This window comes from Panthera uncia (genome assembly GCF_023721935.1).
Source record: "Panthera uncia isolate 11264 chromosome A1 unlocalized genomic scaffold, Puncia_PCG_1.0 HiC_scaffold_17, whole genome shotgun sequence".
NCBI classification, from domain to species: domain Eukaryota; kingdom Metazoa; phylum Chordata; class Mammalia; order Carnivora; family Felidae; genus Panthera; species Panthera uncia.
Window position 1 is genome coordinate 124,463,231 of NW_026057577.1, and position 22,129 is coordinate 124,485,359.

The 22,129-nt window shown below is 37.3% G+C and overlaps 1 protein-coding gene across 9 annotated transcripts in view; it reads left to right on the forward strand.

The window, feature by feature from the left end:
- Positions 1-22,129, forward strand: part of LOC125934648 (UDP-glucuronosyltransferase 3A2-like) — a 184,969-nt gene that overhangs the window by 129,867 nt on the left and 32,973 nt on the right. For 2 of the 9 annotated variants that reach the window (XM_049648186.1, XM_049648183.1), the window contains 5 exons: positions 52-160; positions 5,718-6,249; positions 11,882-12,113; positions 13,433-13,652; positions 14,768-18,090. The exons of 3 other annotated variants lie outside the window; for them this stretch is intronic. In XM_049648186.1, coding sequence (XP_049504143.1) covers positions 52-160; positions 5,718-6,249; positions 11,882-12,113; positions 13,433-13,652; positions 14,768-15,044 — 1,370 coding nt within the window. In that variant the 3' untranslated portion in view covers positions 15,045-18,090. Of the gene's footprint in view, positions 1-51; positions 161-5,717; positions 6,250-11,881; positions 12,114-13,432; positions 13,653-14,767; positions 18,091-22,129 lie in introns of those variants that run through there. 4 more of the 9 variants (XM_049648185.1, XM_049648182.1, XM_049648180.1 and 1 more) reach the window with 4 other exon arrangements.

The following is a 22,129-nucleotide window of genomic DNA, read 5'->3' on the forward strand; positions in this document are numbered from 1 at the left end:
ATAATTAAAATTTTTCCTATTGGTGTTTTATTTTTTATCCTCTTTTTTAAGAAAAGGGTGAAACATCATATGAAGTTATCAGTTGGCTTCCACCTGAAGATCATAGAAAAGAATTCAAGAAATGTTTTGATTTCCTTGTGACAGAAGCTTTGCATGGCAGGTAATTTCTTTTATTCTCTGCTTGAAAGACTTACGTTTTAGTGATTTAAATGAATGGCTGGATACATAGATACTTGGAGTGAGTTTAAGAGCAATGGATAGATGAATGGATGAATGGATAGATGGGGAGATAAATGACAGGGGGCAGAGAATAAATGGAGTAGATGAATTTTTACTCGCAATTATTCAGTCTGTGTAGTGTGCCTCTTCCACTGAAAGTAGGAATGCATTTCTGTATATGAGGGGGATTGTTCCTTTTGGATCTTCCTGGCAACACTTCACCTACAGTGTTTGCATATTCTCCACCACACAGATGGTGGATAGACAATTTAATTTCTCATTGTTGGTATGCAAATGGGAGTCGCCATATTATACTTATTTTTCCTCCCGCTTCCTCACATAAATTCAAGAATAGAAAAATGCTTATGAATATTGATTTCTTATACCTCAAACCAGTGTCTTTTAAACTCGTTTAAGAAATCAAATATCTTGGTGATACACAACGAGTGAGTAACCTGAGAGCTTTGCCATTACCTAGAATGTATAGAAAGTTCTTCATGTTTGACATCAGAGGGGAAGACACAAATTCATTCCTTACTTGCTTAATACAGTGGCTTAATGTCCACCCCCCTTCTTCCTTAGAAATTTTGTTTGCTAGTAGGTGGTCATAAAATATGGCTTTTTTTATAAAGTCATTTTCCTTAGTCAAACTAGACTCCAAATTTTCTCGTATATAAGAGATCTGATCTAAAGTACTGATTTGAAATTTTGTCTATATCATCTTGTTATTGATACATTTTTAAATTCTATATCTCATCTCTTCTTCTTTAAACTGATTACCTTGAAGGCCGTTTTTTTTTTTAATGTTTATTTTATTTTTGAGAGAGAGACAGTGAGAGCAGGGGAGGAGCAGAGAGAGAGGGAGACACAGAATCCGAAGCAGGCTCCAGGCTCTGAGCTGTCAGCACAGAGCCTGACGCGGGGCTGGAACTCACAGAACGTGAGATCATGACCTGTGCTGAAGTCGGACGCTTAACCGACTGAGCCACCCTGCCGCCCTGAAGGCTAGTTTTATATACATGTCACATATGGTATAATACACCAAGCACAGTGCTTTCCTATATTTTTTTAATTAACTTAATTTCTGACATGATTAATGTTCTACTTTTGAGGAATTTGTACTTCATATTTTAAATTTGTCACCAATATTTAGCAGCACTGTTTGGGTAAAATCACTTAAAATATAATAGAGAATAATTTCAGCTAATCACCTGTTATCACATGAAGTTGATTTTAACCCCCAGGTGTAGATCTGCATATTGCCAATGAGTTCTCACCTGTGGGCTTTCTTTCAGTGGGCTGACATAGTGTAGTGTTGTACAGGTTACAGGTTGGCCAGGCCATTGATTCTCTTAGTTCTTCATTCAAATGGTAGGCCCATGGGTCACCAAAGTACTTGTACCTGTAACCTCTGGTCAGGAACATTCTCATCTATTTGTCCCTATGCTGCATAAAAAGGATCATTTTCCTTGCAGGCACTGATGCAAAAACATTAAAGCAGAATGGTTCCTGGAACAGTGCCATAGACCAGAGTCTTAATAGATATTGGTAAAATTTTAGCATGAACTTTTGTGAATACTCCAGCTGGGTATGAAGTGGAAAGGATAGTAGTTAGCTTCACAAAGGCTTTTATTTTTGTTTGTTTTAAATGTTAATCTTTTCTGGTAGGAAGACGTAAATCTCATGTTCAGCTTAGAATTAGAATTCAAATATTGCCATCAGAAAGTTCCTTGTGTGAGGCAATCTATCAAATTCAGGCTATTCTCAATTTCAACTAAAAGGGCTATATCATGAATATTGATGTCATGAAGTTATTTCCACAGTTCACTTAGGAAACAGGACAGTCACTGATAAAAAGTTAGTATACAAATGAAAGTTAAAGAGAGCATCACACCTAAAGGAAATAGAAGCAGAACATCAAAGGCACCCCAAACCCAGCAGAAGAAGAGAAATAATAAAGATCAGAGCAGAAATAAACAATATAGAATATAAAAAAACTGTAGAGCAGATCAATGAAACCAAGAGTTGGTTGTTTGAAAAAATAAACAAAATTGATAAATCTTTTGCCAGGCTTCTCAAAAAGAAAAGGGAGAGGACCCAAATAGATAAAATCATGAATGAAAATGGAATTATTACAACCAATCCCTCAGATATACAAGAAATTATCAGGGAATACTATGAAAAACTATATGCCAACAAACTGGACAACCTGGAAGAAATGGACAAATTCCTAAACACCCACACGCTTCTAAAACTCAAACAGGAAGAACTAGAAAATTTGAACAGACCCATAACCAGTGAAGAAATTGAATCAGTTATCAAAAATCTCCCAATAAATAAGAGTCCAGGACCAGATGGCTTCCCTGGGGAATTCTACCAGACATTTAAAGCAGAGATAATACCTATTCTTCTCAAGCTGTTCCAAAAAATAGAAAGGGAAGAAAAGCTTCCAGACTCATTCTTTGATGCCAGCATTACTTTGATTCCTAAATCAGACAGAGACCCAGCAACAAAAGAGAACTACAGGCCAATATCCCTGATGAATATGGATGCAAAAATTCTCAATAAGATACTAGCAAATCGAATTCAACAGCATATAAAAAGTATTATTCACCATGATCAAGTGGGATTCATTCCTGGGCTGCAGGGGGGGTTCAACATTCACAAATAAATCAGTGTGATACATCACATTAATAAAAGAAAAGAAAAGAACCATATGATCCTGTCAATCAGTGCAGAAGAAGCATTTGACAAAATTTAGCATCCTTTCTTAATAAAAACCCTTGAGAAAGTCGGGATAGAAGGAACATACTTAAGCATCATAAAAGCCATTTATGAAAAGCCCATAGCCAATATCATCCTCAACGGGGAAAAAATGACACGACAGAGATGTCTACTTTCACCACTGTTGTTTAACATAGTGTTGGAAGTGCTGGCATCAGCAATCAGACAAAAAACGAAATAAATAAGTATCCAAATCAGTAAAGAAATCAAACCTTCATTTTTCACAGATGACATGCTACTCTACATGGAAAACATGAAAGATTCCACCAAAAAGCTGCTAGAACTGATACATGAATTCAGAAAAGTCGCAGGATACAAAATTAATGTACAGAAATCAGTTGCATTCTTATACACTAACAATGAAGCAACAGAAAGACAAATAAAGAAACTGATCCCATTCACAATTGCACCAAGAAGCATAAAATACCTAGGGATAAATCTAACCAAAGATGTAAAAGATCTGTATGCTGAAAACTATAGAAAGCTTATGAAGGAAATTGAAGAAGATATAAAGAAATGGAAAAACATTCCTTTCTCATGGATTGGAGAGTAAATATTGTTAAAATGTCAACACTCCCCAAAGCAATCTACACATCTAATGCAATCCAAAACAAAATTGCACCAGTGTTCTTCTCGAAGCTAGAACAAGCAATCCTAAAGTTTGTATGGAACCACAAAAGACCCCAAATAGCCAAAATAATATTGAAAAAGAAAACCAAAGCAGGAGGCATCACAATCCCAGACTTTAGTCTCTACTACAAAGCTGTCATCATTAAGACAGCATGGTATTGGAACAAAAACAAACACATAGACCAATGGAATAGAATAGAGACTCCAGAATTGGACCCACAAATGTATGGCCAACTAATCTTTGACAAAACAGGAAAGAATATCCAATGGATAAAAGACAGTCTCTTTAACAAATGGTGCTGGGAGATCTGGACAGCAACATGCAGAAGAATGAAACTAGACCACTTTCTTACATCATTCAGAAAAATAAACTCAAAATGGATGAAGGACCTGAATGTGAGACAGGAAACCATCAAAACCCTAGAGATGAAAGCAAGAAAAAGCTCTCTGACCTCAGCCGCAGCAATTTCTTACTTGACACATCTCCAAAGGCAAGGGAATTAAAAGAAAAAATGAACTATTGGGACCTCACTCAAGATAAAAAGCTTCTGCACTGCAAAGGAAACAATCAACAAAACTAAAAGGCAACCGATGGAATGGTAAAAGATATTTGCAAATGACATATTGGATAAAGGGCTAGTATCTAAACAGAAGAGACTCATAAATATGGAGAACAAACTGAGGGTTGCTGGAGGGGTTGAGGGAGGGGGGATGGGCTAAATGGGTAAGGGGCACTAAGGAATCTCTTCCTGAAATCATTGTTTCACTATATGCTAACTAATTTGGATGTAAATTTTAAAAAATAAAGAAGAAAATTAAAACAATTATAGAAAATGTTTAATATATAATATTAAATGAAAGAAATGATATGTAAAAAAATAAAAAAAATAAATAAAAATAAAAAATAAAATCAGAAATAAAAGACATCCAGATGGCCAACAGGCACATGAAAAGATGCTCAATGTCACTCTTCATCAGGGAAAGACAAATCAAAACCACATTGAGATATCACCTCACGCCAGTCAGAGTGGCTAAAATGAACAAATCAGGAGACTATAGATGCTGGAGAGGATGTGGAGCAATGGGAACCCTCTTGTACTGTTGGTGGGAATGCAAACTGGTGCAGCTGATCTGGAAAACAGTGTGGAGGTTCCTCAAAAAATTAAAAATAGATCTACCCTATGACCCAGTGATAGCACTGCTGGGAATTTACCCAAGGGATACAGGAGTGCTGATGCATAGGGGTACTTGTACCCCATTGTTTATAGCAGCACTTTCAACAATAGTCAGATTATGGAAGGAGCCTAAATGTCCATCAACTGACAAATGGATAAAGAAGATGTGGTTTATGTATACAATGGAATATGAATTGGCAATGAGAAAGAATGAAATCTGGTCATTTGTAGCAACGTGGATGGAATTGGAGAGTGTTATGCTAAGTGGAATAAGTCAGGCAGAGAAAGACAGATACCATATGTTTTCACTCATATGTGGATCCTGAGAAACTCAACAGAAGACCAGGAGGGAGGAGAAGGGGAAAAAAAAAGAGTTACAGAGAGGGAAGGAGGAAAACCATAAGAGACTCTTAAATATTGAGAATAAACTGAGGGTTGATGGGGGGGTGGAGGGGAGGGGAAAGTGGGTGATGGGCATTGAGGAGGGCACCTGTTGGGATGAGCACTGGGTGTTGTATGGAAACCAATTTGACAATAAATTTCATAGTAAAAAAAAAAAGAATGTATCAACTAGAAATGAAACTCTAAAATCTGCTAGTGTAGGGAATGCTTTCAAAGCAGAAGGATCTTGAATTAGCTCTGATAGTGGGTGCATATGGATTGGCCAGAGAAAGGGGAGGGGAGGAGGTGAGAACATTTCAGGAGGCAGAAACACCTGGAGCAGAGTGATCAGAGCAGAGTATTCATTGGACACTGGTAAAATGGGTGGGGGCTGCTGCCAGATATGGTCTTACTTACCTGGGGTATTTTCTTTGAGCCAAAGATTCTCCTAAGTATTGTGAAATTAACACCTCCAATGAATATTTGTCTTTAGTTTTTTTGTTTGTTTGTTTGTTTTTGTTTTTACAGGGAAGCATTTGACAACTTTGTATCATTAATGAAACAACTGGGAATTCGATGCAGTGATTTGCTAAGGAGAGGTGATATCATGGATTTCTTAAAAAATGAGAACTTTGACTTGGTATTTGTTGAAGCACTTGACTTCTGTTCTTTCCTCATTGCTGAGAAGCTTGGGAAGCCATTTGTGTCAATTCTTCCTACCCAATTTGGAAGTGTGGACCATGGGCTACCAAGTCCTTTGTCTTATGTTCCATTATTCCGTTCCTTGCTCACCGACCACATGGACTTCTGGGGCAGAGTGAGGAATTTTCTGATGTTCTTTGATTTCTCCATAAAGCAAAGGCAAATCCATTCTACCATTGAGAACACCATCAAGGAACATTTCCCGGAAGGCTCCAGGCCAGTTTTGTCTCATCTTTTAAAGAAAGCAGAGCTGTGGTTTGTTAACTCTGACTTTGCCCTTGAATTTGCTAGGCCCCTGCTTCCCAACACTGTGTATGTTGGAGGCTTATTGGCCAGACCTGTTAAACCAGTACCACAAGTAAGTAAAACCTTAGTGCTCAATAGGGACTTCATGCAGAGCTCTTCAGTGCAGAGTTGGTGGCTTCCCTGCCAGTGGGAACTGGGAGTGAAGTAGGATGAGACAAACAAAACACCTAAATGTAAATTTTTATTTTTTTAATTTTTTAATTTTTATTTTTCTATTCTATTTATTCTATTCTATTTTAAATTTTATATTATTTTGGTAAAAACACTTAATATGAGATCTAGCCCCTTATCAAAATTTTAACCATACAATACATAATTATTTACTGTAGGTACCATATTGGATCTCAGATCTCTAGACCTTATTTATCTCACTTATCTGTAATTCTTTCTCCATTGAATAATAGTTACCCTTTTCTCTTAAACCCTAAACCTTGGAAACCAGCTGCCACTTTTCATTTTATGAATTTGAATATTTTAAATGCTTCAGATAAGTTAACTCATGCAGTATTTGCTTATCTGGCTTATGTCACTTATCATAATATCTTTAAGTTTCACCCATGTTTTCCCATATTGCAAAATTTTCTTCTTTTTTAAAGAATACATAATATTCTTTTTAAAAGAACATATAGTATTCTTTTTTAAAGAATATAAGTATTGTTTTTTAAAGAATATAGAGAACTTTTAAAAAATATGTAGTATTTTTTAAAGAATATATATATTATATATATAATGGAATATCTGTCTATATATATATATATATATATATATATATATATCTCACAATTTCTTCAACCATTCATCTTTGATGGATATTTTGTTTGTTTCCATATCTTGCTTATTGTGAATAGTGCTTCAGTGAATATGGGAATACAGACATCTCTTTGAGATCTTGATTTCCATTTTCTGTTTTTAATTTGTGGGGAAATTTCCATACTATTGTCCTTAGTGCCTTTGACATTTTTCATTCCCAACCACAGTATGTAAGGGTTGTTATTTCTCCATATCTTTAACACTAGTTGTCTTCTGATTTTTAAAAATAACTACCAATATTTGTGAATTAATAGCTCATTGTGGTTTTGATGTGTATTTCCCTGATGGCTAGTGTTGTTGAGCACTTTTTTCATATATCTGTTTGCCATTTGGCATGTTTTCTTTGGATAAATGTCTATTCAAGTCCTCCATCTATTTTTAATAGAGTTATAAGACTTTTTTCTTCTCCATTGAATTGTAAGCCTTTCTTATACATTTTGGAGATTAATCTCTTAGGATTATGGTTTATAAATGTTTTCTATTTGTAGGTCTTCTGTTACTCTGTTGATTGTTTCTTTGCTGTGCAGAAGCTTTGTAGTTTAATGTAGTCTCATTTGTTTTGTTGTTTGTTTTGGTGTTTGTTTCTTTTGATTTTGATATTTCATTTTCTAGTTTATTGTGCTATATTTTTGAAATCAATAGCAAGACCAATACCATGAAGTTTCACCCTGTGTTTTTTTTTGCTAAGAGCTTTGTCGTTTCCATTTTAGGATTAAGTCTTTAATCAATTTTGAGTTGAGTTTTTTGTATGGAGTAAGGTGAGGGTCCAGTCAACCTCGGTGAGAGGTTGTTTTCATAACTATCTGCCAACTTTGGTGAGACTGGTTACACAATTGCCTGGGGTACAGTTAGTTTTTAATTATTTTTATTTTTATCTTTTAAGAACTTCAAATAAAATATTTTTAAAATATTTCTGTACAGAATGAGAGCATGGAACTTCCTATTCTAATGTCATGTTGTGCTCTTTTCAGTTTTAAATAATAGATTTAAATTAATCTTATAATTATCAAAAGATAGTAAAGGTGATTTTAAGTGGTCCCCCAGAATGGTAGTTCTAACAGTGTAGTGCTGGATGGAGTCAATTACAGCCCAATGGAACAATGGGGTATAGGTTGGGAATTGGGAACAACCAAACCATGAAGAGGATGGAGAAACTGTTATAAAGAATTGACAAAACTGTATTAATGCTCATTTTTAGGTGATTAAATCAGAAACTTCCTAGGGGGCCTGGTGGCTCATTTGGTTAAGCATGTGACTGCGGCTCAGGTCATGATCTTACCATTCGTGAGTTGGAGCCCCGCATTGGGCCCTGTGCTGACAGCTCAGAGCCTGGGGCCTGCTTCAGGTTCTGTGTCTCTCTGTTTCTGCCCCTCTTATGCTCGCACTCTGTCTCTGTCTCTCTGTTTCAAAAATAAATAAATGTAAAAAAATTTCCTAAGAATAATCTAGGAATTATTATATGCTATATATTATATAGCATAATATATGCTAATTAATATCACACAAAATAGACTTCAGTCAAAAAGTTCACAGGAGGTAAAAATATTTTATAAATAGTTTAATATAACAAATCAATCAATGTAATACATTAGAGTGGAAGGAATAAAAAAACACATCATGTCAATATATGCAGAAAAGATATTTGACTAAATGAATACCCTTTCATGATAAAAACAAAACTAAGGGTAAAAAAGGTACTTCTTCACATGACAAAGAGTATTTACTGGAACACTCACAGCTAACATCATATTCTTTATGATAGACAGAAATTGTGCTGCCTCAGGTCAGTAGTCTAAGATGCCCACTGCTACTTAAATATGCCATAGACAGAGCAAGTAGGCAAGAAAAAGAAATTCCAAATTGGAATGGACAATGTCAAAATAGCTTACTTTTTTTATATGACATAATTCTCTCTATAGAACATCCCAAAGACTTCACCCACCAAAAAGAAACTACTAGATGTTAAACAAATCTAGCAAAGTTGCAGGGAAAATATCAACATGGAAATAGGACTTGTGTTTCCATACACTGGCTAGGAACAACCTGAAAATGAAATCAAGTAAAGTATTCTGCTTACAACAGCATCCAATTAAACTGAGGAGGTGAAAGACATGTATGTTCACTGTACACTACAAATTTCCTGAGAGAAATTAAGAAAGACCTAAATAAATAAAAAGATATCTCTAGATCATGGGTTATGATACTTAATATTGTTAAAAGAGCAATACTACTGAAAATTATCTACAGATTTGATCTAATCCTTATCAATAGTTTAATGGCCTTTTTTATAGATGAAAAAGGCAGTTTTCAAATGCATATGGAAATGAAGAGACCCTGAATAACCAAAGCAATAACAAAAAGAAGAATGACTCATACATCTGTGACTAATTGATTTTTACAAGGATGCCAAAAACAACCAATGCAGTCTCTTCAGACTCTCTTCAGAAAATGGTGCTGAGACCATTGGATATTTGTTCACATTGAAGGGAATGTATTTTGAGCCTTCCTCACACCACATACCAATATGAACTCAAAATGGATCAATGGCCTAAATAAAGAGCTAAAAGCCATAAAATTCTTAGAAGACAAGAAAGGGATAAATCTACACAGACTTGGATTTGGCAGTGAATTTGTAGATGTGACACCAAAGGATGAGTAACAAAGGAAAAAATACATAAATTGGACTTCATCAGGACAAAAAACTTCTCTGTATCAAGGTAGAATGCAAGTTTGTCTTCTCACTGCCACATTTTAGCCTCATACTGGAAGTCCTAAGTAAAGCAATAAGACAAAAAAGGAGATAAAAGGCATATAGATTAGACAGGAGGAAATAACGTGGTTTTGTTCACAGATGGCATGATGGTCCATTTAGAAAATCTGAAAAGTCATAAAAAATCCTAGAATTAGTAAGCAATTGGAGCAATGCCACAGGATACTAGTTTAATGTATAAAATCATCCTTTTCTTATATATCAGCAATGAATGGAGGAATATGAAATTAAAAACAATATACTATTTACATTAGCACTACCAAAAATGAGATCTTAGGAATAAATAAAAAATATGTATATATACAAGATTAAATGAGGAAAACTACAAAACTCTGAAGAAAGAAAGAAATTAAAGAACTAAATAAATGGAGAGTAAGTCCATGTTCATGGGTAAGAAGACTCAATATTGCCAAGATATTAGTTCTTTGAAAATTGATCTATACATTCAATGCAATCCCAATCAAAACCTCTGCAACTATTTTGTGGATATTAATTAAAAAAATTTTAAAATTTGCACGGAGAGGCAAAAACCCTAAAAAGCCAACACAATATTGAAGATGAAGAACAAAGTTTGAGGAGTGATATTGTCAACTTCATGACTTACTATAAAGCTACAGTAATCAAAATGGTATGATATTGGCAAAAGATTAGAAGTCAATGTAACAGAATAGAGAAGCCAAAATAGACCCACATAAATTTAGTGGGCTGATGTGTCATAAAGGAGTAAAGACAATAGTATAGAGAAAGCAGACTTTCAAAAACCAACAGTGCTGGAAAAATGATCTGACTACATAGAAAATTAATTAGCCTCAGATTCTACACATTCAAGAAAATTAACTCAAAACAGACCGTAAACCTTAATATAAAAAGCAAGTGCAAAGTATGAAACTTTTAGAATATGATATCAGAAAAGAATCTAGAGGACCTAGGGTTTAGTGAAAACTTTTTAAATGCAAAACACTAAGTCATGATCTATGAAAGAAAGAGTTGATAAGTGTGCTAAGGTGAAATTAAAATTTCTCTTCTGGGCAGGAATTATCAAGAGAATGAAAGGAGGAGGAACAGAACACAACCAAATGTTTGGAACAGATCTGTTAAAAACTATTATTCAAAATATTCAAATAAACACAGACACAAATATACACAATATACAAAGAACTATTAAAATTTAACAATTAAAACCAGTATTTTAAAAATGGACTGGGGCGCCTGGGTGGCTCAGTCGGTTAAGCGTCTGACTTCAGCTCAGGTCACGATCTCACATTCCGTGAGTTCGAGCCCCGCGTCGGGCTCTGGGCTGATGGCTCAGAGCCTGGAGCCTGCTTCTGGTTCTGTGTCTCCCTCTCTCTCTGCCCCTCCCCCGTTCATGCTCTGTTTCTCTCTGTCTCAAAAATAAATAAACGATAAAAAAAAAATGGACCGAACACCTTACCAGAACTGTCAACAAAGAAAACACAGATGGCTCATAAGCATATGAAGGAGACACATGACAGATATTTTCCCAGCATTACCTCAGTTTCCAGAAGGCCTACTGCCCCCTACTGGTCTAGGACATCAAGTGGCACTCTCCCAGGCACTAGCACCCTGGTCTGACATTGGAACACTCCTAAGTGACCACATATCCCCAGAACTAGGATGAGGGATGAGGATCACCCTTGTTCTGGGGCCATGTTGTTAATGAAGAAAGAAGTTTCCACCACCTGTACTTTCCTCTTCTTAAAACATTGTTAAATCGACATTCTGAATCTAGGTGTTGGTGCTACAGTATGTGTTAATTGCCTTATGTGCAATGTGGGCTATTGTGATAGTGGCTGGACACCTAAGGCTCTCTACACATCCATTTGTGATTATTGAAGGTATTCATATGGTATGGCGTGTCCTGAGATCTCAGAAAAATGACTTCAAAGCCACCAGACACAATGGATACGAGCACAGTGAAGAGTGCACTGAGCTGTTCCCAGGGCTATGAGAACAATTTCAAGACAGTGAGCTCTAGGTACTGACAGGAGGGCATATTCAGTTAATAGTTGACTTTCATTTCATGAATGTCTAGGCTTTCATAAACAACTTTGTTCACATCCTGTCCTTTCTCACTTCTCTCCAGGAATTTGAGAATTTCATCAGCAAGTTTGGAGACTCTGGTTTTGTCCTTGTGGCCCTGGGCTCCATAGTGAGCACCTATCAGTCCCAGGAAGTTCTCATGGAGATGAACAGTGCCTTTGCTCATCTGTCTCAAGGTGTGATATGGAAATGTAAGCCATCTAAGTGGCCCAAAGACGTCAAATTGGCAGCAAATGTGAAAATTGTGGACTGGCTTCCTCAGAATGACCTCTTGGGTAAGGACTACCCAGATCTATTTCTCTCTTTCCATTTATGTAACTTTAGGGCTCTACTAGGCACCCCAGCAGCCTGTGAAGGAGCAGATGGTAGCTAAAGGTAATGTCTAGAGGGTAGGAATGGAGCAGCCAGCTGGAGTTCTTGGGATATTAGGTATACTTCCCAAATGGCTAAAATTTCCATGTTTTCTTCTTCCTTTCTATTCCTGATACCTTCAGTCAGAAGTGATATTATCATGCCATTATTTTGACCCTATCATATTTGACACTGAACAACATTGCCTAAATACAAAGACAGTTTATGGACTCTGAGAACACATATCAAGGGCCATACTACCAGTGTTTTCCAGGCATCTTGAGCACCTGTTAGGCTTTATGCCATTGTAGAAACACACTCCCACACTTACTGGTTCATCCTCCTTTGCTGCAAAAGATGTACTCATACTTTCACAAGGTTTCTGTTAACTGTCTGAAGAGTGTACTAAAATATCTGAATGTCAAGCTGAATAACCTCTCAGCTTTTTACCTGGTTCAACAAATTCTCTGGTAACAGAGAGCTAGATGGTTCTGCACATTTTTTTCAGAAGGCATGGGGTATGTAAAAAGATTCTGATTTTCAAAGAAACACAAATAAATTCTGATGGACATCCCTGTTGAGAGGCAGTGTTGGAGATGAACTCTTTGTTATCAACACTTGTTTTAGTTTTCTCTAAAGAAGGGTGGAGTAAGCACACAGGAACTGGAAATACTGAGATGGGTGGTCCCTCATTCTCTGCTTTAGAGGATTTCCTATGGAATTGAATAGAAAGCATATGAGGTGTAAGTTTGATGAATGTCACATGATTATGTGTCGTCAATGAAAGTGTTAAGACTTCAGATAACAGGGAAGTGAATGGACAGTGAAAGAGAGAGGGTGAAACCTGGAGAGTGAGAGATGGAAACAGAGATAGAGTGAGATACCAAGAGAGACAACAGGGATGGGAGACACAAGAGAGATGTAGCATTGAGAGAAAATAATGGATGGATGAAAGGATGGATATGGGAGGAGGATTATTTCTTGCTAAGCACTGTTCTCTGCAGATTTCTTTGGGTTCTTATTCCCACATGGATTGTTTTAAGGAATCTCTGTACAGAGACAAGGCCAGAATCTTGTATCTTGGAATATGCACCCTTGAGTGTGTCCTAAGCTAAATCAGTATATCAGTTTCTCCAACAAAATTTGAGATCTCTTTGTATTTTTTTTCTGCCCTTGCTACTTTATCAGATGTTCTGAAAATTTTCACCCTGAAATATTCTGCTCTGTTCCTGATTTACAACAGCTCACCCACGCATCCGTCTTTTTGTCACTCATGGTGGGATGAATAGCATAATGGAGGCCATCCAACATGGTGTACCCATGGTAGCGATTCCTGTCCTTAAAGAACAGGCTGAAAACATGGTCCGAGTAGAAGCCAAAAAGTTTGGTGTCTCTATCCAGTTAAAGCAGATCAAGGCAGAGACATTGGCTCTGAAGATGAAGGAAGTCATAGAAGACAAGAGGTATGGAGCTCTTTGGGCTTGTGGTCACTTAGGCTGAATGAAGGCATCAAATACGAAGTGTGCTGTGTGGCACACTTTTGCAATAACAGCTGGAACTTCCAGGACATGGAATATGTATGTGATGCTAACATCTGACCTGTTACCTTTGAGAGCAAGACTAGGCATTTAGGTTAGATATTGAGAACGAGTTCTACTCAACTATAAGTAGGACTGTGACCTACTTATATAGGGTTTCTGAGAGGTGTTATATTTTAAGGGTGCTTATAATTGAATTACTTAAGGCAGAAGGTTGCCTTTCAGTCCCCCAATATGCCACACTGTTTCCTGCCTCAGGCCCTTTGTCAGTGTTGCTCTCTAAAACATCCTTCCTTCTCCTCTCAGGACTGGCACCTTCATGACAGTCGGACTAATCTCCAATGCCCTCTCCTCAGAGAGGCAGTCTTTATCTAACAGTCCTAACTGCACTCTTCTCCCATTCCCTTCAATCATAATTTCATTTTTCCTTCTTATCGCTTCTCAGGATCAGCAACTACCCCATCCCCATTTCTTTCTGTTTTAATTTATTGTGTGTCCCTCACACTATAGAGAGTAAGCTCTCCTAGATGGCCAAGTGTGTCTCTTGTGTTCCCATATTCCCAGGGCCTAGTAAAGGGCCTGCTACAAAGTAAGGATGAATTTATGTTAAGTGAATCAGTAAAAGGGCCCATGATGTCCTAGGTAAATTCCCATCCAGCACAATGATCTGATAACCAGGATGAACTGAATAACTTATTAGGGTCTCCAGGACATCTATACTGAGTGGGTTATATGTTACATCCCATATATTCATATCTACTCTTCCCTTTATCAACCATAAGCTTCCTGGGTAGAGATTTGACTTTACAACTTAGTCCCTATTTTATAGTTTAGCACTTTTAGCACTAATCATGTATCTTCGCATGGAGACACTAGTTTGAGCTTTTCAATGGGACCAACTGGACGGTGGTAATGCCAGGCCAACAACTTTTCCTTGAAAATGAGTCTTCTGTGCATGCAGAGGAAAGCATTTGTGACACAAGGTCTCTAAGACTTCTGAGACCACAGAAGTAATGCCCTGCCTCTGTGTCTGCCAACAGGTACAAGTCAGCAGCGGTGGCCGCCAGCATCATCAGGCACTCCCACCCCCTGACCCCTGCCCAGAGGCTGGTGGGCTGGATTGACCACATCCTCCAGACAGGGGGTGCGGCCCACCTCAAGCCCCATGCCCTGCAGCAACCGTGGCATGAGCAGTACCTGCTGGACGTCTTCTTGTTCCTGCTGGTGGTCACCCTGGGCACCCTGTGGCTCTGCGGAAAGCTGCTGGGCATGGTGACCAGGTGGCTGTGTGGGGCCAGGAAGCTGAAGAAGGCCTGATGGGGATATAATGTTGATGGTTGTCTCAGGACCCACTGGTTGTACAAGGCTTCCAACAAACACAGGACACTGCTGGTGTCTTTCCCATATTGGCACTTTAGGGTGGAACACAAATATCTCCTCATTATAATCTGCCTCTGCTTAGAAATTCTTATGAAGTAATCTTGGGATCTTTTTTAAAATTGTGGTAAAATTTATATTATGTAAAATTTACCATTTTAACCATTAAGTGTACAGTCGTTGGCATTAAGTACATTGATGTTATCATGCAAACCTCACTACCATTCATTCCAGAACTGTTTTCATCATCCCAAATTCAAACTCCATGATAATCAAGCAGTAAATACTCATAACCCTGTCCCCACCTCCATGACCCCACAGGCTCCTGCCAACCCCCATTCTACTCTCTGTGTCTGTGAATTTTATCTTGGCTTCTTGACTTGCCCCTCATCAATGGCCTCCTCACTCAGATCCAGGCCTTCATCCGACAGCCCTGCTTTCCTCCCCATTCCATGTCCCTAGACACAGGGCCCTGCTTACTTCACTGTTGCTCTCTGGACACTTTTCTCTCTCTGATCTTTCTCTATCCTCACTTTTTACGGCATGACATAAGATCTTGGCCACTTGTTCCAGTTTGGGTGTCTTTCCTCTTGCGTCTCCTTCTCACCTCACGTCCAAGCTCAGGAAGCCTCACCTCTGTCTGTCCTGCAGTTAGGCAGGGGTGACCCTCCCTGGACTCCACTTGTGGTCTCTGTGCTGAGTCCCCTCCTATGAAGAGCACCTCCTTTGCTCTCAGACCTGGAGCCTGCCTTTCGGCCACAGCTGATGCTGTGTTTTTCACTTGTCACAATTACCTTCTCAATTTCTCACTCTTAAAAATGTAGTCATGGTGACCTCAAGTCCGATCCCAGACCTCTGCGTGAGGCCCTGGGGCCCAGGTCCAGTGACCATGGCCATTCTCAGGACTTTGTTGATTTAGGAAACATCTTTCTGCCACCCTACTGTGGCATAAATAGGAAGTAACCCACTATGTATAGCAATTACATTCAGTTCCTAGCAACATACACCAGAAAAAGAGTGTATTAACCACCAGGGTTATTTTTTGTTTCTTGTTTGTTTCTTTGATAAGGACTGGTGTGGTGGCTCCATCTTATTGTCTGTAGATTTTGCTCCATTTTTTTTTTTTTTGACTTTTTGATGTTCTTTACTAGACATCAGGCTCCCACTCTGGTAGGTTCCCTTTAAAATATGTTTTACTTTCAAGTGATTATGTGCTGATATTTGCTTTTGCATTTACAGATGGAATTATATTTCTCCTTTAAAGTTTCAAATGTATGCTATCTTGTGGGTTATAACACAGTGAAGAAAATAGTAGATATGCAGGATGGTCGCAGAAACCATAGTTTGACTGCTTAATTCTAGGGTTGTGCCCACATCTTGAAATAATTCAAATAGAGGATGAAGCAGCTGCTACCAATACTTCTTGCAGATGTGGAAAGAGGCCCATCCTTACCAAGGTCAGGATAGGATTTTCTGGGTAGAATGTGAAGTGGTGCCAGGTGTCTACCGAGTCCTGTGAGTTCTCATGCTGCACGATGTCACTTATAGTCCCAAGCACATCACATGACGATGTGTGTGTGTGTGTGTGTGTGTGTGTGTCTGTTATTCAAGGTTTAATTTTTGTAATTCTTTAAAAAAAGTGTTTATTTATTTATTTTGAGAGAGAGAGAATATGAGCGAGCAGGGGAGGGGTAGAGAGAGAGGGAGAGAGAGAATCCTGAGCAGGCTGTGTGCTGTCAGTGCAGAGCCCAACCTAGGGCTCGATTTCATGAATTGTTAGATCATGACCTGAGCTGAAATCAAGAGTCAGATGCTCAACCGATTGAGTCACTCAGGTGCCCCTATTTCTGTAATTTTTATGAATGAAATCTCTAAAATTTGTCTTTGGCAATAGTGCCTTGAAAGGCAGACCTGAAGCTTTTTCTGTGTTGTGATTAGAAAGAAAAGCCAAGATTTCTTACCTTCATAATCAACAAACGGATATAAGGATCAGGATTTCAGATGCTGATTCCCTTTTCCATTCCTACCACATCATCATCTTTGAACACTTGTAACTCAGTGATGCCAACTCTCTGCCTGCTGCTTCCTGGGCTCTGCTTTCATCCAGCACATCTGATCAAAGGAAGCCGTGAGTGGGGATGATGCCTCTAGTCTGGATCCATTGAAACCTTCTCCACTGGACTGTGTCAGCATGGTCTTGACAGTATGGACATCTGATCTCATCATTTCCTGGTTAAGATCCTTTCCTGGCTCTCATTGCATGTAATACAAGCCCTCTGTGGTTTGTGTCTGGCTACCATTCCAGGAGCATCTTGAAAACTTGGAAATAGACCCACGCAGACATGTTTACTTGATTTATGACAAATCTCTTCAGCAAATTTTACTGGAATAACTGATATCTGAATGGTCTTTGATTTTTACTTAATGGCACACACAGAAAAACATTGACTGTTACTGCATACCGTACAGTATGCAAAGTAAGACATTTGATAAATTGGACTTTATCAAAATGAACGACCTTCACTCTTCTAGAGACGTGCGTAAGAAGACAAAAGTATAAGCCATAAACTGGGAGAAAATATTGCAACACATTTCTCAGAGAACTTGTATCTAGAATATTCAAACAAATCTTACAACCAGTACAAACATGGACAAGAAAAGCTTGACCAGACACTTCACAAAAGAAAATATGCAAATGGCCAATAATCACATGAAAAAGTGGATACAGCAGTCATTTAGAGAAATGCAAAATAAAACCTCAATATCACAACACATCTACCAGGCCGGCTAAAATTAATAGGACTGATCATATCAATAGTGAGCAATAAGACAGAGCTACTGGAACTCATACCCGTTCCATTGCTGAGGAGAACGTGAAATGGTGCAGCCACATAGGAAAATCGCTCTGTAGTTTCTCAGTTAAGCATATACTTGCCACATGACCCAGCATTACTTGTAGGTATTTACTTAAGTTCATGAAAACATATGTCCACTTGAAAGTCTATACACAAATGTTCATAACAGCTTTATTTATAATGGCCCCAGATTAAGAAAAATTACATGCCCATCAATAGGTGAATGAAATGACATTGTGTTGTATCCATGTAATGAATGCAGTTTGTTGCATACAAATTACACTTTAAAATTGATTTGAAAATCTCTATGTGTGAGATGTGTTTTTTTAAAGATGTTTATTTATTCATTGTGAGAGAGAGACAGAGCACAGGTGAGGGGCAGAGATGAGAATCCAAAGCTGGAAGCACAGAACAAGAGATGAGGCTCGATCCCACCAACTGTGAGATCATGACCTGAGTGCTTAACAGACTGAGCTACCCAGGCACCCTTGTATGAGATGTGTTTTTAAGTGTCTTCCTCTTGTGTACTTTAAAATGTAGTGTTCACCAATTATTGTTGCATTACATATAATTGGAAATGCAAATACATTTTAATTTCTAGAATAATAGAACTAGTACAACTTTGATGAAGGAGGAGAAACGTGTGTATAAGAAATGGAGTTACTTCTTAGAGAATCAGAGGACTAATGGTAAACAGACTAAGGAAGGAATCAAGTTCACATACTCAGACCTAATCCAAATTTATTTTGTGTGTGAGACCTGTAGTCTCTCTGTAATTATAAAATAACACATTCAGAAATGATAAAAACAGGCAAAATATTTAATTTGTTGACATCTAATGGGCATGGAACATGACACACATGAAGGATCTACATATAAAATGCATACATTTGGAGGTATGTGTTAGAATGTCAAAATGAAGTTCAATCTGTCATTTATGTTTCTTTTCACTATGTAGTGATTCTTTCACTGACATGTTTCTACCATTACCACTAACCATGATCACGTATTGATTCTTTGTTTGCCTAGCTACACTAAATACTCTATGGATGTGATTTTTCCCCCATGTCAATCTTCTGTTGTTTGGTTTATCACATTGTGATAAACACATCTTGCAGGCACTGTGAGATGATTACTTGTTTAAGTGTCAACCAATTATCTATGCAAAAGGAGGTAAATGGAGTTACTTGTTGTCTTAAGCAAACTTCTTTCTACTTAGCTCAAGGAACTAGCTATTTCTGAAAAGCGGATTTCATATTGTGAATGTCCTTAAGATGAATGCATTTTACCCAGTTCAACAATTTGATTCAGCCAACACTGACTGCTTTCATATTTGTCAACAGGCATCATGCTGGGCATTTTGGAAGATGCAGATTCTAAGCTGAAAGTGGGTTCAGCAGACCAAGGGCAGGGCAGCAGGCCAGGGTGGAACCCTAGTCTAGAAGAGGATTCAGAGGATGCTGACTAAAATTTGGTGAAGGAGGGAATCTTGTCACACCCACCCCAACACATTGTGCTGTGCTGTACTTCTGTATCAGTGACCACACTGTGTCCTCTCTCAGAAATGCCATTCTGCTCTTGTTGGGACAAAAAGCTTCTACATGTTCTTCCTACCAAACTTTATTGTGTTCACATTAGTGTGGCTGCACTTGACTTTGACCCTCACAACAGAGCTCCTTGTATATCTTCTTTCGAAGCATTCTTCCTAATATGTTGAAATTACTTGTTAACATGTATGTCTCTCAATTTAGAAACTATAACACCCTAACAATCAGGGACTGGGTTCCGTTTATCTTGTGCTTATAGCACATGGCATGGTGGTTCAAACAAATAATGCTGAGATGACAGGATAATCTTTTAGAAGAGAGACAATATTTGATCCATATCTCACACCATATCTAAAAGTAAACTCTAAATACATTAGATATTTAATATAAATAAATGACAACATACTGAGTCTAAAAATAAGGTGTGTGTATGGAATTACTATGGAATGACCTTGATCCCTGTGTACGGAATGATCTTTTATATGACTTAAATATTCTGAAGCAACAAAGAAAAGTTAACTAGTTTAATTTGACAATAGTAAAATGTTTTTACACAGCTAAATTACCACAAGTAGAAAAATACCATTAAAAAAGTGGGATAAGTGTATTCATAATTTTCATCACAGTGAGATGACTACTAGTCCTAACATTTTAAAAGTCTGTCAGAATTGAGGAAGGAAGCTTGTTACAAGGACACAGTGGGATCATAGATACCTATAAACCACAATGAACAAGACAATTTTAAACTAATGTGGATTGAATTCTAATCTGTTAAGTAAAAGAACATAGTCTAAAGACAATATAGTAATCTCACTTTTATTTTTAAGTAAAGAGAAAAAGGGAGAGAATAAAAATATAATTATATCTACATGCTGTTGCAAAAAGAAGCAGAGGGATGAAAAATCAGAATCATGTGATAGATTATCTATAAAGTTGTTTTTGAATAGCGTGAAGGTCAAGGAAACAAATGGCATGTCTGTAGATTTCTGTGTTTACATAGTTTGGTCCTTGTAGGCACGTTATTATTTTTCATAACAAAGTTCTATTTATAACAAAAAATGGAGGAGAAAACTCTAAAATAGAATACAAACAGAAACAAATGAATTCAAAATATTTTCAAATGTGTAAAAATCGCACTGTACCAAAAAAATGAGGGAACACAATTGCATTTTGAACACAGTACTTTGAATATATGTCTCATCAATCTAAAGAAAAAATGAACTGCAAAAATCTACTTTTAGACTAATCTATTTTTTGAGTAGTCTATTGGGTAGAACTGATATTCACAGTTCATGGATTAGTACATGGTAACATTTTTTCAGTATGATTGAGCAGATGTGTAAATATACCAAGGATTTTGAAAGTAGATTTCTTAAATTTAGAAGGGGAGTTACTAATGTGGAAATGGAGGAGATGAAAATCACCTCTGTGGTGGTGCTGGAATTGAAGGTATTATCAGTATGGATTCACAGTTTCCCACAAATTATATGTAAACATGGTGATATAGATATGTAATATTTATATCCATCCTGTATCTATATATTTCATAACTGTCCACTGAAAAGGATTTATGAACAACAGTGCTTCATTAGCAATGAGCACTTTTGCAAACCACACCTATTTTTAAAATACCATTAGGTGTCTTTGAGAAATGGAAGATTTGAAGACAGAAACAAAAAAAGTTCAAGTGGAGTCTGGAAATTGTGTGCCAGAAAGAAAGGAAAAGCTCCAAAATGGTTGAGTTTCAACAGCAGCAACCCAATACATGATAATAGGAAGAGATAATACCCCACTGAATAAATACAGAGAGATGAATAAATAATGATAATAGATTGACACAGATAGAAAATAGATAGATGATAGGTGGATAGGGACAAAGGAAAAGGTTTTGTAACAATACAATGCCACATGGAAAAAAAAAAAAAAGTGCAGTTAAAACTCACTAATTGGCCACCATGACAGCTACAATTGCTTTAAGTAAGAAACAAAACAGTTGATAAAAATGAGTGAGTGAAATTTGATAGGAACAAAATATTTACACAGTTTCAAAATGTCTCCCCAAATCTGATTTCCTAATTATAGGGTAAAAAAATAGCAGCTTTACAGTCAAGAATCTTGATGAACACCACCTTAAATAAGGGATAGAGTTATCATCTCTAATGATTGGACCATCTAATAATATCATGTGCTTCGCATTGAGATTCACTGAGATGGAATCAACACCACATTTGTAGTATTCCCACCAAACTCCCTAGTAACCTGAAGTATTCTGAGAAAACATCAAACAAACCCAACTGGGGATCCATCATAGAAAATAAACAGCTTGTACTCTTAAAATATCAATCACATGAAAGAAAAAGAAGGGTTGAGAAACCAGTCCTTACTAAAGGAGATGAAATACACATGATAACTAAATGCAATGTGTGATCCTGAATTGGCTCCTGCACCAGAGAATTCCTGTCACAACATAGGATACTGTGTGCACAACTGGAGGGATTGAAATAAGGATTGTAGACAAAGTAATGTGATTACATTAATATTAAATGGTGTCTCCCTAATGCAGATTAATGTTTTCACTGGGAAGATATGCTACCTGAACAGATGAAAATTGTGAATGTGCATG